This window comes from Juglans microcarpa x Juglans regia, chromosome 4D (assembly GCF_004785595.1).
Source record: "Juglans microcarpa x Juglans regia isolate MS1-56 chromosome 4D, Jm3101_v1.0, whole genome shotgun sequence".
NCBI classification, from domain to species: Eukaryota; Viridiplantae; Streptophyta; class Magnoliopsida; order Fagales; family Juglandaceae; genus Juglans; species Juglans microcarpa x Juglans regia.
Window position 1 is genome coordinate 33,553,040 of NC_054600.1, and position 13,755 is coordinate 33,566,794.

Sequence of the window (13,755 nt, forward strand, 5' to 3'; positions counted from 1 at the left end):
AAATATTATAAAGTTAAAATATTATTAAAATATAATTTTTATTTTAAAATTTAAAAAACTTAAATTATTTTTTATATTTTATTTGAAAGTTTAGAAAAATTATAATAATGAAGTAATGATTAAGCAAACGTTTGGATAAGAAGATGAGATAGATAGTTTTATATAAAAATTGAATAAAATATTATTATAATATTATTTTTTTATATTATTATTGTTTTGAGATTTGAAAAAATTGAATTTATTATATTTTGTATGAAAATGAAAAAATTATAATGATGAGATGAGTTGAGAATATTTCTTAATCCAAAATACTCTAAATGAAAAAAAGTTAAAATTTTAAAATTAAAAAATATTTATATTTATAATAATATTTAAATATTGAGATGAGATAAAAAAAAAATTTATAATCCAAACGAGGCGTTAACCTTAACCCACTTGATGTAAAACATATTTTGTTGTAAATAATTTTAAATTATGGAAATTAAGGAAAAGTTATTTTTTTGTCTGAGACAAAAAGTGTCAAAAACTGGGGAAAAAACAAATCCCAATCCCGAAGACAGCCGCCCGGATAATACAAGGACTAATATTTTAGGATCCAGTTTGTATTCGCAATCTATCTTAACTAATCTCAATTCATCTTAATTCATCTCATTACTATTTATTATTATTCATCAATTTTAACTCACAAATCTCACTACTATTTACAACCCATATCACTACTATTCACAATCCATATCAACTCATCTTCGAATACAATGACGCTAATGTTCTTCCAGGATACCAGAAAAAGACTGCACCCGCCCTGTGCATTACTCGTGAAATAATTCTATTTATCTATCTCCACACATTACAAACACTATACCTTTTCATTTTTTTTCATTTTTTCAATAACAAATATGTAATATATAGACGATAAGTAAAACAACTCAATCAGTTTAATAACAATAAAATAAAATAATAAAAAAAATTTTAAAAAATATAAAATATGTGATATGGGATGATTAGCATCCTCTACTTTGTAATAATATCACAAAAAGAGCTGTTGTTTATTAAGAAGTTGATTGCCCTTCAAAATTATAATTTATTTTAGTTAATTAATATTAACAGATAACGGTTGCTATACAGAGGCGGTGAGTTTCTTTTCTTTTCATATTACAACATTTGATTGGCCTTTGTAACTTGAAACAACATGCTCATCCTAAATAAAAGAATGAGGTAAAGTTGACATGAGATAATGCTCTTCCGAATGAAGCCGTTCCGTAATGCAGCAGCTCTAGCTCTAGTAAAAAAAGCTTTGATTATCTATCCAGCCAATACTGACTCACTCCAGGAAAGTATGAGATCCCGGACAACCGTCGGAAAGTCTGCAAGTCCCAGCAAAAGTTTGGGGTAGGAAAAGATAGAGAAGATGATATTTGAGTTGCATCACGTTACAAATAACTCAAGTCATTATTTTAAGATCAAAGAGGTAAATGAAGTTTACCTCGTACCACTTCCACCGCTACCGACGGAATGTCTATATCGCTTTCAACCAGCCTATAAACATCCACAAGCTATAGAAGACAGATTGATAAATTTAGCATTCTTGTGCACCAAGTGTCATGACCATATGAAATAAAAGTAAATTTTTGATCTACAGACCTCCTGGATGTGAAGCTTTGAGTCCTCGGTCAAAGCAAGAAGAAGTTGTCTACGGATTCCTTCATCAATAAAGAACAGGCGAGCTCCATCTTTGATGGTATCCGTGAGATCTAGTTTTCTTTCGACTTGCCAGTTTCTTGTACTTTGCCTGTATAAACAAAACATACGTAAATGAAGGTTCTAAGAACTCTGACAAAAATAGAAAACACGAGAAGCAAGTGGTTGCGACTGGATACAAACCTGTCCTTTACTTGAAATGCAGGGTTGCTGCTCATCTTGGCAACATTTTCCTTAGCAAGAACGATAAGGTTTTCAAGCCGTTTCCACTGGAAAACACCATCTTTAAATAGAACCTAAAACAAGGAGCAGATTATGATCACAGGTTATTATTGGAGAAACAATCTATGTTGGTACAACTTGGGCATGGGCAACTAGAATATTGAAAAATAAACAGGAGCACTAATGGAGAAACCATATGGTAACTGTTGCAAGCTTGATATGAAGAGGGAAAAAAGAAAATCTATAAATAGCTTTACCCAGTTACTCATGAGATTGAAGCTTATCTAACTTAAAAATTATGAACTTCAAATGAATCAACTCAGAGAAGATATATGACAAAATGGGTGAATATCCTAAACAAATTCAAAGAGTGGCATGGAACTTGTTACTGACCTGTATGAGACGTTCACGTAGAGCAGGATTTGGATCTGTTAGGAGGCGCTTTGCCACATATGGATAGGCAACCTAATCAAATAATTGATATCAATTATACATGTTAAAAGACAAAGCATGACAAAGCTTAGACCGGTACCATCGCAACTAGAGAAAGCAACAGCTTCCAGCATGGAAATTAGCCATAAGAGTTTATAGTGTAGGTGATCAATATAAATCTCTACACATTTAGAATTGATGATGTCTAGTTGAAAAATAAAATAAAAAGAATATGCGCCAAAGCATCAGCTGGTGACAATTTGGACAGGGCAAACCAGAGCTAATCGATTATGGGACTTTATATATAAGTTGTAATATATATAAAAACAAACATAAGCTGCATTACGGATTAAATTAGATGAAAATCTAATTAACATTTGCAAAACTAAGAAATAGGGCAAGTGCAATAACAGAAATTAACTATTTAGTTTCGCGACAGAATTCTGAGTTAAAACACTATGGTTAAAGACAAGGACCCTGTTACAAACACCCATCCTCCCCAAACCACCCAAGAAATATATAAATAAATAAGAGGTGTGTATAAGAAACTGTTGACCTATACCCTGTTGCAAGTTTTTGCAGTCTATATCTTATTGTAAGCTATGCAATTGTACATATATATATATATATATTATGTTTCAACAGTAGCCAATGAACTTTTTTTTCCTTCCACCTACAAGATGCTAGTGGTCCGCAAATAAGATCATACTTATAATGATAATCTTAGGCCCATTTCCAATGTATCACGACTTGTGAAATATGACAGTCAGAAATTTGATCCCAGATATGAATAAGGAAAGCAACAAGGTTCATCTTTACCTCCAGAAATTTGAAGTCTGGCTGTAGAGTGAAACAGATTCCCTCTTGAGTCAATAAAGAACGGATAACAAGAGAAAATCTCTCTGGGATCCGGATGGGATAATTGTAAACCAATTGATTAAATTTCCCTACAGCAGATTGAGCATGTGTATGACTTAGTAAATCACAAAGTAAACACAAGAAGTTAGGGATGTAAAATTTAAGTTCCCAGGCAAAATAGCATCAATGACATGTACAATAGAGCTATAAGGCTCATATCATTTACAATTAAGATTCTTACACTCTGAGAGTTTCTTTGATCTCAGGCAATTAGGAACTTAAACTTACAAGTCTTCCAAGAAGAAGACTCTACAACCAGAGAGTACAAAATGAGAAAAGCATATTTCAGGAAGTACAATAAAGAAGAAGAGTATATGGTCAGAAAGCAAGGGAACACTACAAAATGTGTGACTTAAAACTACCAGAAATACCGCAAGGGAGAGAGAAGGAGAGTGTGAGAGAGTACCAGTAACACTTCGAAAATTGAAATCAGAGAGTCCTTTTCCAGAAGAGTTCTGCCAAATTGCCTCTAGGGCTGGGATTATAGGAGAGACATCGGTCCCAGGAGCCAGGAAGCCAAGCCTGGTGAAATCATATGCCATCTCAGCATAGTCCTCATTTACAGCATGGACGACAGCATCAATCAAGATCTGTTTATTTTGCTGAGAGATTGCAAAAAAATTAATATACAGTTCCAACAGAAAGCTTCTCCACAAAATAACATTGAACAAACAATGATAAATCATAGCAGAATCTTAATCCTTGCCAATTTTTCTGACAGATGCTTAAAGTCTACAAATTTTATCAGGTGGGATATGTTGTGCTTCTATAAGTGAGCATCATTAACATGTTTTACATTAACCTTCGACCTATAAGAAAAGCGTGTTAAAGTTGGTCAAATTTTTCATTTGACAAAAGAGTATATGAACTTATGAAGAGAATCGATGGAAAAGGAATGCTTTATTATTATTTTTTTTATGTCGGGGAACCTCTCCAAGGCAGGGCCCTACGGACCCACCCCTGCAAAGTAAACTCCGGTCCTGTGCACCGAACCCTCGGAAGTTTCCCTACATGGAACTAGTTAAATCGCTGGTTTTTCACCAGGGGGTGTTTCCATATGTCAGAATATTATCACAATAGAAATTGAAAAATCATAAAAAACTCTCATAATTTCAAAACTTTTAAGATTAATCATAATCCTCAGGGATTTTATTCTGAATAATTTATAGTTCTATAATTTAAATATTCAATTGTCTGTATGATATCCCAAGTTTGTTTCCATTTCATTACTCCCCTGCTGCAATTGCCCACTCTCGAGTGTTTGGCCAGCTTTTGATAAAATGCAAGAGCTTGTAATTTAATCAAATATAGCCACAAATTCTATTCATCAATGAGGTCAAATCTACATGTGAATCACTTAAAACACACTACCTGACTAAGCACAGCAACATTCCCAAAGTCCACATAAGCAATACGTCCATCACGCATGGCAAAAATATTTCCGGGATGTGGATCTCCATGAAATAACCCAAATTCTAGCAATTGCCGCAAAGCAGCACTAACTCCAACCGTTAAAAATCCATTTACATCAATGCCACCTTCCTTGATAGCCTGAAGACAAGAGATTATCAATATACAAGGTGAAATCTGTTGCTTTGCAAAGTAAATATCTATAAAAACATCATCATCTATCCGGATAATCATACCTGTGGATTAGTGCACCGGATTCCATCAATCCATTCCATTACCAGAACACGAGGCCCACAAAGCTGCTTGTAAACCCGAGGAATTTTGACAGTTGGGTCGTTTTTGAAATTCTCAATGAAATCTTCGATATTACGGGCTTCCTGAATTAGGGAAAAGAAACAGCATGCCCATGTAAGTAAATATAAGTGTAAACAGCTTGGTAGCTCGAATATCATGCAGGTTTTTTTTTATCAGTTTGATTATCATGCAAGTTACGATAATCAAGCCATGTTCATTAACATAATGCAGAAAAACTGTGCATCTTTTGTATTTTTATTAATTACCCTCATAATATATCTATATTTTTTCATTATATACATCACACAGCTTTAATGCCAAACAGAGGAAAGTTCTGAAAGGTACCAAGGTGTAATCCAGCTCCTCCAAAAGCTTCTCACCAAATTCATCAACTATCAGCTCTGCATTGCACCCCAGTTTCTGTAGACTGATCCCATTCAAAAATGAAGCAAGAGTACGAAATAAAAAAAGATCCCGATAAATTATGGGCTCTATCTGGGGCCTTTGAACCTGTAAATATATGTTTGTTTAGATTTATAATTAGTTTAGACTACATCATTCTAAACCCCAACAGAACGACATAAGCTTAATGTAAACAAGCACATTCTAAAATCAAACTCAATTAGTTCAGTGTAAAACAATTTCACCCTTCATGTTTCCATGTTAAACAAACTGAGCAGACCATGAACTAGCAACAATGTAAATAATTTACACCAATATGAGGAAATATGGCAACTAGGAAGCTGATGACTTCAACAAGTATGAATCACTCTAGCTTTGCCAAACAAAACAATAACATCCAAAAAGTAGTTCAAGTTCACTGCCTCTGCATAACTTATAATTCACATTCCATGAACGTCCAAAAAAAGTAGTAAACCCCATAAAACCTTAATAGCAACATCCTCTTTGGTGTCACGTAAGGTAGCTCGATAAACTTGACCCAAACTTGCAGCTGCTATTGTCTGTGATGAAATTTTACTGAAAACAGCTTCAAGTGGTTGGCCCAATTCCTCTTCTATGATGTTGAAAGCAACCTAGACCATTGTCAAACGATTCAATACTTACAAAATATTTAAACCCAGCATAATGTAGCAAAAAAAAAAACACATCAATGGAAATGTTCTAAATTTAGTCAAGTATTGACAAAATGTGATTTTTTACCTGATTGGGGAAGGGAGGAACATCATCTTGAAGAATGCAAAGCTCATTCATATAATCTTCTCTGATGATATCAGGTCTATTTGCAAGAACCTACCAGCACATGGATAGCATTCAATCAAAAAGGAAAGTGAACACCAAAGAGCCTTCTACTTGAGCAAACACCATGGATTTAAGTTTAATGGCATGATTGGAAGAAATTTATCCCCAGCTGCTTCATATTACTCAACTGAATTTAAAATATGAAGTAATGATGTAGCAAAAAGGGAAGGTTTTTATTAAAATATTACTTATAAAATTTTTCTCTCCGTACAACCAAACTCAGACAATGAAAAATGAAAGTTTTTTTCCAACGATGATGCTTGGTGGTCTGTGACGGAGGGATTTCATTTTCTTTGGTGTGTTAAGGATGGGATTTACAAAGGATTTAGTGATTGAGTCAAAAGTTTTTTCCTTAGAGATGGATGACAACTTCTTGCTCATTACGGAGAGAAGTTGGAAAGTGATGAATAGGCTGACTTTAAGGTCTTCCTCGGTGCAATGGTTGGCTAAAGCTTTGGAGGGTTGTTCGAAGGGAGAAAAGAATAATTTTTACACTACGGTTAGGGAGAGCAATCACAGCTTCATAGCACAAAGGTGCTCAAATGCTTGAGGCCGATACATGGCATTGGTGGAATATGGGGGTGGTGGCAGACGCAGTTTTATTTTCATACTTGAAGAGAAGAATGACAATAGATGGAGGAGGATGAGGGAAGCACTGTGGGAATTTGTTGATGATGGGAGAAGCAATGCTAGAGGAGCATCGTTTAGACCATCAACAGTGGTGTTGCAGTCACAAAAATGCTCCTACAGGGAGGCATTGGTGCCTTTGCATGAAACTAGAAAAGGAGGCGGTGGCGGCATGGGTGCTCATAGGGGTGTTTACGCTAGAAAGGGCAATGGGTACGTTTATGGTAGAGCGTCGCGTAATGCACAGTGGAAGGGCGGCGGTAACAGGCCTATTGTCGGCTTGGCAGAGGGTGATGTCCTTGGCTCGTTGCTGGATGTGAAGACTGAATTGGGGAAGCTTTAGGATAAAGTGGAGAGGATGATACGGTGCATTCAACTTAAGGCTGGTTTGGGGAGTGAAATAAGATAAGAATTTTGTGAATAGTAATAAGATAGTCTGTGAATAGTAGTAAGATAGTTTGAGTTGAATATTTTTTAGATTTTGGAAAATGAGAAAGAAAAAGTTGAATAAAAAATATTATAAAGTTAAAATATTGTAAGAATATAGTTTTATAATATTATTTTTGTTCGGAGATTTGAAAAAGTTGGAATTGTTTTTTTATTTTATTGAAAGTTTGAAAAAATTGTAATGATTAGTTTGAAAATTTTGTATTTGAATTATGTTTGAGAATAAAATGAGAATTTTGTATCTTATCTGAGGCCCAAAACAAGCCCTTAAAGGAAATTTGGTTGATGGGCTTAATTCGGGTGATGGGCTTGAGGTGGGCCTGGGTGGGCAAGTAACTGAAATTAAGAAGGGCATGGGCCTAGAAGAAGCAGGACCCAGTGGCCTTGCGGTGAATCAAGGCCTCCCACGTGGACCCAGCATGGTGGGCCTTACTGTTGGGTCTCAGCCCTTGGGAAACAAGCCTTCTAAGAGGCACGAGACCCAGCTAATTTGGAGAATCCGGTAGGGGGGTGAGCCTCGATCCCTGACCGGCAGGAGCCATGCAGACTCACCGGGGAGATGTCTAGCAGCACATCAACCAGTCGATGATAGTGGAGTCGTTGGTAGCTGGGATAGATGGGGATCTGGTCCTTTCTCCACCACAATTCGTATATGTGGTGGATCCTAGCCAAACAGTGCCAACGAACAGTAAGGAGGTAATATCTCCTCCGACGGTGGCTCTACAGCAGCCTGAGGTTGTTCCTTCTCCGGCAGATGCCCTGCTGCAGTTGGAACAGCATACCAAGACACGAGAAGAAGGTGTGGGTATGCTCAATTTGATGCTCTCTCCCTCTCTGGTAGTGATGAGGATGTGGATGAGGGGCTATCTCAGAAGCTCATTCCTTTCGACGAAGGGAGGTTCGTTAGGGAGGGCAAAAACATATTTGGGGAGGAGTAGAGGGGGGACACCAGCATTTTTGCAGTGGGTTTCTGGTGATGGGGAGCCCACTCCAGTGTGTCGGATTGGGTGCTCCGCAAGGTAAAGGAAATTCAATTTTGTGTGGGAATGGAGTGTGGATTTTGAAGAACAGTTTATTGCCCTTTTTACTGCCATTGAAATGGGTCACTCATAGTTCAACAAATCTGGGTCTAAGAAACAACGGGAGCTAAGCGACTCAAATGGTCATTGAGTTATGAGGGTAGCTCCAGCCGCGTTAGATCCAAAGGGAAGGGGCTGGTCTCTCCTTTATGGAGCCAAAAATTGTGTCTTGGAATGTCCGCGGGTTGAATGACGCAAATAAGCAGCTTCGTATAAAAAATTTGCTTCGGGAATGGAGGGCAAACATAGTATGTTTACAAAAAACCAAGATGAAATTGGTTTCTAGGAGAATAGTGCGACGTGTTTGGAGTTGTACTTATGCAGATTGGGTTTACCTTGCATCAATGGGGCTTCGGGTAGTACTTTAGTGATGTGAGATAAAAGAGTTGTGGAGAAAATGAAGGATTTTGTGGGGGAGTATTTAGTGGCTTGCTCCTTTAACAGTGTGGAAGATAACTTCTTTTGTCCTTTTACAGGTTTATACGAGCCGAATGTAGACAAAGATCGAAGACTTTTATGAGAGGAACTTGCTAGGTTAGGGTTACATTGCTGGTGGAATCTTCCCTGGTGCATAAGTGGGGACGTCAATATCATTAGATTCCCCAATGAAAGATCTGGAGATAGCAAGATGAGCTCAACAATGACAAATTTTTCAGATTGTATTTTTTACTTGAACTTGTTGGACATTCCTCTCATGGGAGGCTCTTTTATTTGGTCAAACAATCAGACATAGTCCTGACTGGATAGATCTTTAATCTCATTAGAGTGGGAAGTGCATTACTTGGAGGTGTGTCAAAAGAGATTGCCTCGTCTTTCCTCAAATCATTTTCTCATCTCGTTGGATTGTGGTGGTATCCAAGGTGGTCGCCACTATTTTAAGTTTGAAAACATGTGGCTTAAAAGTGAAGGCTTTGTGGAAAGGGTTAGGCAATGGAGGTCATCATATCAATTTCAAGGTATCCCCTCCTACATTCTAGCTGGCAAACTGTAAGTTTTGAAGAATAAACTTAAGTTTTGGAATTCTCTTCCCTTTGGAGACATAGGGGAGCAAAAGAAAACCTTGGTGGAGGTGCTTCAACAGTTTGATAAAGTACTTGAGGATAGAGCCCTCTCTCCTAAAGAAGTATTGTGGAAGACAGAGTTGGAGCAAGTATTATCTCTTGAGGAGATTTCATAGAGTCAGAAGTTAAGAGCATTGTGGTTGAAAGAGGGGGACCGAAACACAAAATTTTTCCATAGAGTAGCTAACTCTGATAGAAGAAATAATACTATTGAGATGCTGAACATCAATGGTACATAGTGCAGGGAGGCCCTAGTGATTCGAGATCATGTGGTGGATTTCTTTGAGTAGCTGCTCGCAGAATGAGAGGGGTGGAGGCCAAAGCTTGATGGTCTTGGTTTTGACTCTATCGAGCCACATACTGCGTCTTGGTTGGAGCGTCCGTTTGAGGAAGCGAAGTATATGATATAGTAAGACGCATGGTTAAAGACAAAGCACTAGGTCCAGATGGCTTCTCTTTGGGCTTTTTCCAGACATGCTGGGAGGTAGTAAAAGTGGACATCATGAATGTGTTCCAGGAATTGTTCTTGGCTGGGAAGTTCAAGAAAAGCTTAAATGCTACCTTTATAGCACTGATCCTAAAGAAGATTAAAGCATTGGAGATTAAGGATTTTAGGCCCATTAGCCTCATTAATGGGGTATACAAAATTATCTCCAATGTGCTCGTGAAGAAATTTGGGGAGGTGCTGGGTAAGATAATTACGAAGCCACAAAATGCGTTTGTTCGGGATTGCCAAATCCTTGATTCAGTCCTTATAGCGATTAAAGGCCTAGATAGCATATTAAAGTCTGGCTCCACGGGGATTATTTGGAAATTAGACATGGAGAAGACATACGATCATGTAAACTGGGAGTTCTTTCTTTATTTGTTGGAGAGAAGTGGTTTCAGGGAAAGATGGCAAACGTGGATAAATTGGTGCATCGTAACGGCAAAGTTCTCAGTCTTGATTAATGGCAGCCCCATTGGTTTTTTCAATAGTTCTCGTGGCTTAAGACAAAGAGACTTGTTGTCCCCACGTCTATTTGTGATTATAATGGAGGCCCTCAGTAGGATGATTTCGGCAGTGGTTACAAATGGGTTTGTGGCTGGTTTCTCGGTTGGTGACCCCAATCGGGACATTATTATTTTGTCTCATTTACTTTTTGCAAATGATACGATGTTATTCTGTGAGGTAGATCAAAACCAGTTGAAGGTAGTGAAGGCACTTTTACTACGCTTCAAAGCAGCGTCAGGCTTGAAAGTGAACTTCGATAAGTCAAAGTTAGTGACAGTGAGGAACGTCAGCAATACTTGGCAATTAGCTAGCATACTTGGGTGTAAGGTAGCCTCTCTCCCCATAACTTATTTGGGATTGCCTTTGGGAGCTGCCTCATGGGCTTCATCCATTTGGGATACAGTCATCGAGAAGATAGGAAAAAAATTGGCAAGGTGGAAGAGATTGTACTTGTCAAATGGTAGACGGTTAACTCTTATTAAGAGTGCCCTTTCTAATTTACCTACATATTTCTTGTCTTTGTTCCCTATTATTCCAGCTAGTGTGGTGGCTCGGATTGAAAAACTATACCGTAATTTCTTATGGAGCGGGTTGGGGGATAAATTCAAATTCCACCTAATCAATTGGACAAGGTATGCAAGTCGATCTCGTCAGGTGGGTTGGGTATAAAAAAATTTGAGAACATTCAATAGGGTCTTACTTGGGAAGTGGCTATGGAGGTATAACATGGAACCAAAAACCCTATGGAAATTGGTGGTTGATTGTAACTATGGAAGCTTGTGGAGTGGTTGGTGTACTGGAGAGGTAAATGGGGCTTACGGAGTGGGGGTTTGGAAGCACATCAAGCGTAGGTGGGGAGCGTTTAATCGTCATTCTAAATTAGTGTTGGGTGAGGGTTCCCGGATAAAGTTTTGGAAGGACATATGGTGCAGGGATAAGGCCTTAAAGGATTCTTTTCTAGCTATATTCCGAGTGGCACGTGATCAAGAAGCTTCAGTAGCGGACCTCATGCTTCGATCAGGGGACCTAGTTCAGTGGAATGTCACGTTTAGTAGAGCAGCGCAAGATTGGGAAGTAAACAGCTTTAAGGCTTTCTTCAGCCTATTATATTATGTGGTGCCGAATGGACAACAAGTTGATAGGCTATGGTGGACACCGGCGGGTAAGGGTGCCTTCTCGGTTCGCTCCTTCTACAAGTCCCTTACACTTTTACCAAACAGCCAATTCCCATGGAGGAAAATTTGGAGGAGTAATGCGTCTCCTCTAGCGATCTTCTTTACTTGGACAGCAGCCCTGGGGAAGATTTTGACAACCAATAACCTAAGGAAGCGCAAGGTCATCATCCTAGACTGGTGTTGTATGTGTAAGCAATTCGGCAAGGCAGTAAAGCATCTCTTGTTACATTGTGAGACAGCTAAAGCCTTGTGGACTGACGTGTTTAGCCAGGTGGAGTTATGGTATGTAATGCCTACAACAATGGTTGAGATACTGGCTAGTTGGACTCTCCCGAGAGGTGTCCCACAAATTAAGGAGGTGTGGAAAATGATCCCAATCTGCATCATGGGGTGCATATGGCAAGAACGTAATGATCGGACTTTCAAAAACATTAAGTGGTCACCAGAGGAACTTCAAGTTTTATTTTTCCATACTTTATTTCTATGGGTCATAGCTTTAGATTTTAATGGCCTGAATTTTCATGGAAGGTTTCTATTGGGTGGAGATAAACCCAAATGTAATCAATTAAAATTTTTTGCCTTTATGTTGGAATAAAAAATTATGCTATTTTGAAAGTCAGATTGTCAAGAACTGACAACAAGCCGATAACAAACAAAGATTCATACGTGGAAAAAGAGAACAATGGGCCAATTTAAGAAGTTGATACTGTAGGAAGCACTTTCTGTTAAAGTAAATTGAACACGGCCTACAAAAGTTGATAAAGGCTATAGCATATAAATAAAAAAGCAACAAACCTGGCCAGCTTTGATAAAAGAAGGTCCCAAATCACACAGGAGATTCCTAAGCTGCCGAGCACGAAAAGGAACAACTTCTTCATCTCTTCCAACCAAAAAATCATACATCAAGGAAGACCAGTAAAATCCCAAATTCCAAACTATCTCCACGCCTCGCAAAATTAGTGACAGAATTGCCCCTCTTGATTCCAATACCTTATTTCTCACCTAATCAACAACAATAAAACATGAACTCTACCACCAGGTAAAGGGAAATATATACGTACCAAAATGAAGAATATTTTGTTAGAACAATGTTCATACTCACATTTAACTACCCTAACCAGTTATTCTTCACCAAATTATCAGCAACAATAATTATAATCCCTACAAAATTTTCGTGTTCATCTAGCAATACAACGACCATAATACTGAATTTATAATTTTTTGGATAGGTACGCCGAATTTAAATACTAGATGAACGCCAAAAAGAAATAATGTTTTGTCAGGTAATTTCTATCCAAGTTCCAGTACCTTAACCCTCGAATAAGTAAGTTCATATCCAAGTTCCACACCAAACTAACGCCAAATTGAATGCAATTATAAAATTTCATCGCAGAACCGCCATATTAAAACGCAGCAGAATTATCGCATATATTAGCACCATTTCACTCCAATACAAAGTACAAACAAATACAGCGAAATTCTGATATTTTTTATTTTAAAAATCATACTGTCTCGGGAGAGTACTTGCGAAATGGTATGCAAACGCCGCGCTCAATGTCGAGCTGCTCCATGGCACTACTGGACTTGCCCGATTGCAAAGCCCTGCTCTCGGTCTCGCTTGTAGCCGATAGACTCCTCCTCGCTATGGCGCCATTGACAGAACTCTCGGCTCCCGACGCCACCGCGAAATTCGAGGCTCGCATCGGCGATGATTTCTTGTTCCTTTTGAGTACCGTGGCACGGAAAGAAATTGGCGTTTGTGATGGCGCATATTTGTGATTAGTAGAGCAAGGAACCGTGTTTGCATAATTTGTACACACGAAGTCCATTGGTTTGAAAGCTCTGAAACTTGAACATAAACTGAAACCCTAGAGAGAGAGAGAGAGAGAGAGAGAGAGAGAGATCGGCGCTGGAAGGGAGTGGCCAAGAGAGAGCAGCAGCTTCGAAAAGCAGTTTTAACTGAAAGAAGAATATACACGTTATTCGTGCCAAATACGATTGGCATTTGGCAACCACATATACTTCAGTAGTGAATACTCGTAATAATCTAGATGATAATAATAATAATAATAATAATAATAATAATAATAATAATAATAATAATAAGGAATAGTCGTGCCATTTCAAGATACATCATC

The 13,755-nt window shown here is 38.0% G+C and overlaps 1 protein-coding gene across 2 annotated transcripts; it reads right to left on the reverse strand.

The window, feature by feature from the left end:
• Window positions 1-1,061: 1,061 nt before the first annotated feature.
• On the reverse strand, window positions 1,062-13,606 carry LOC121261255 (protein ACTIVITY OF BC1 COMPLEX KINASE 1, chloroplastic). 2 transcript variants are annotated; one of them, XM_041163522.1, is made up of 14 exons: window positions 13,126-13,606; window positions 12,413-12,619; window positions 6,136-6,225; window positions 5,862-6,008; window positions 5,320-5,484; window positions 4,917-5,057; window positions 4,642-4,821; window positions 3,677-3,872; window positions 3,172-3,299; window positions 2,314-2,385; window positions 1,882-1,994; window positions 1,642-1,789; window positions 1,484-1,553; window positions 1,062-1,364 (listed from the first exon to the last, which is right to left on the reverse strand). In XM_041163522.1, exons 1-14 carry the CDS (start codon window positions 13,444-13,446, stop codon window positions 1,303-1,305), a joined length of 2,040 nt encoding a protein of 679 aa, XP_041019456.1. In that variant the 5' UTR covers window positions 13,447-13,606; the 3' UTR covers window positions 1,062-1,302. The 2 variants fall into 2 exon arrangements, with proteins under 2 accessions (XP_041019456.1, XP_041019457.1); XM_041163523.1 differs by having other exon boundaries at window positions 13,142-13,278.
• Window positions 13,607-13,755: the final 149 nt, after the last annotated feature.

Excerpts from the sequence above, each read along its gene's own strand:
- LOC121261255 (XM_041163522.1), bottom strand. The coding sequence starts at position 13,446 with ATGGACTTCGTGTGTACAAATTATGCAAACACGGTTCCTTGCTCTACT. Across the intron at positions 3,300-3,676 it reads CAATTTTCGAAGTGTTACTG|GGAAATTTAATCAATTGGTT; the intron begins GTACTCTCTCAC and ends AATCTGCTGTAG. Across the intron at positions 1,365-1,483 it reads AGCGGTGGAAGTGGTACGAG|ACTTTCCGACGGTTGTCCGG; the intron begins GTAAACTTCATT and ends TGGGACTTGCAG.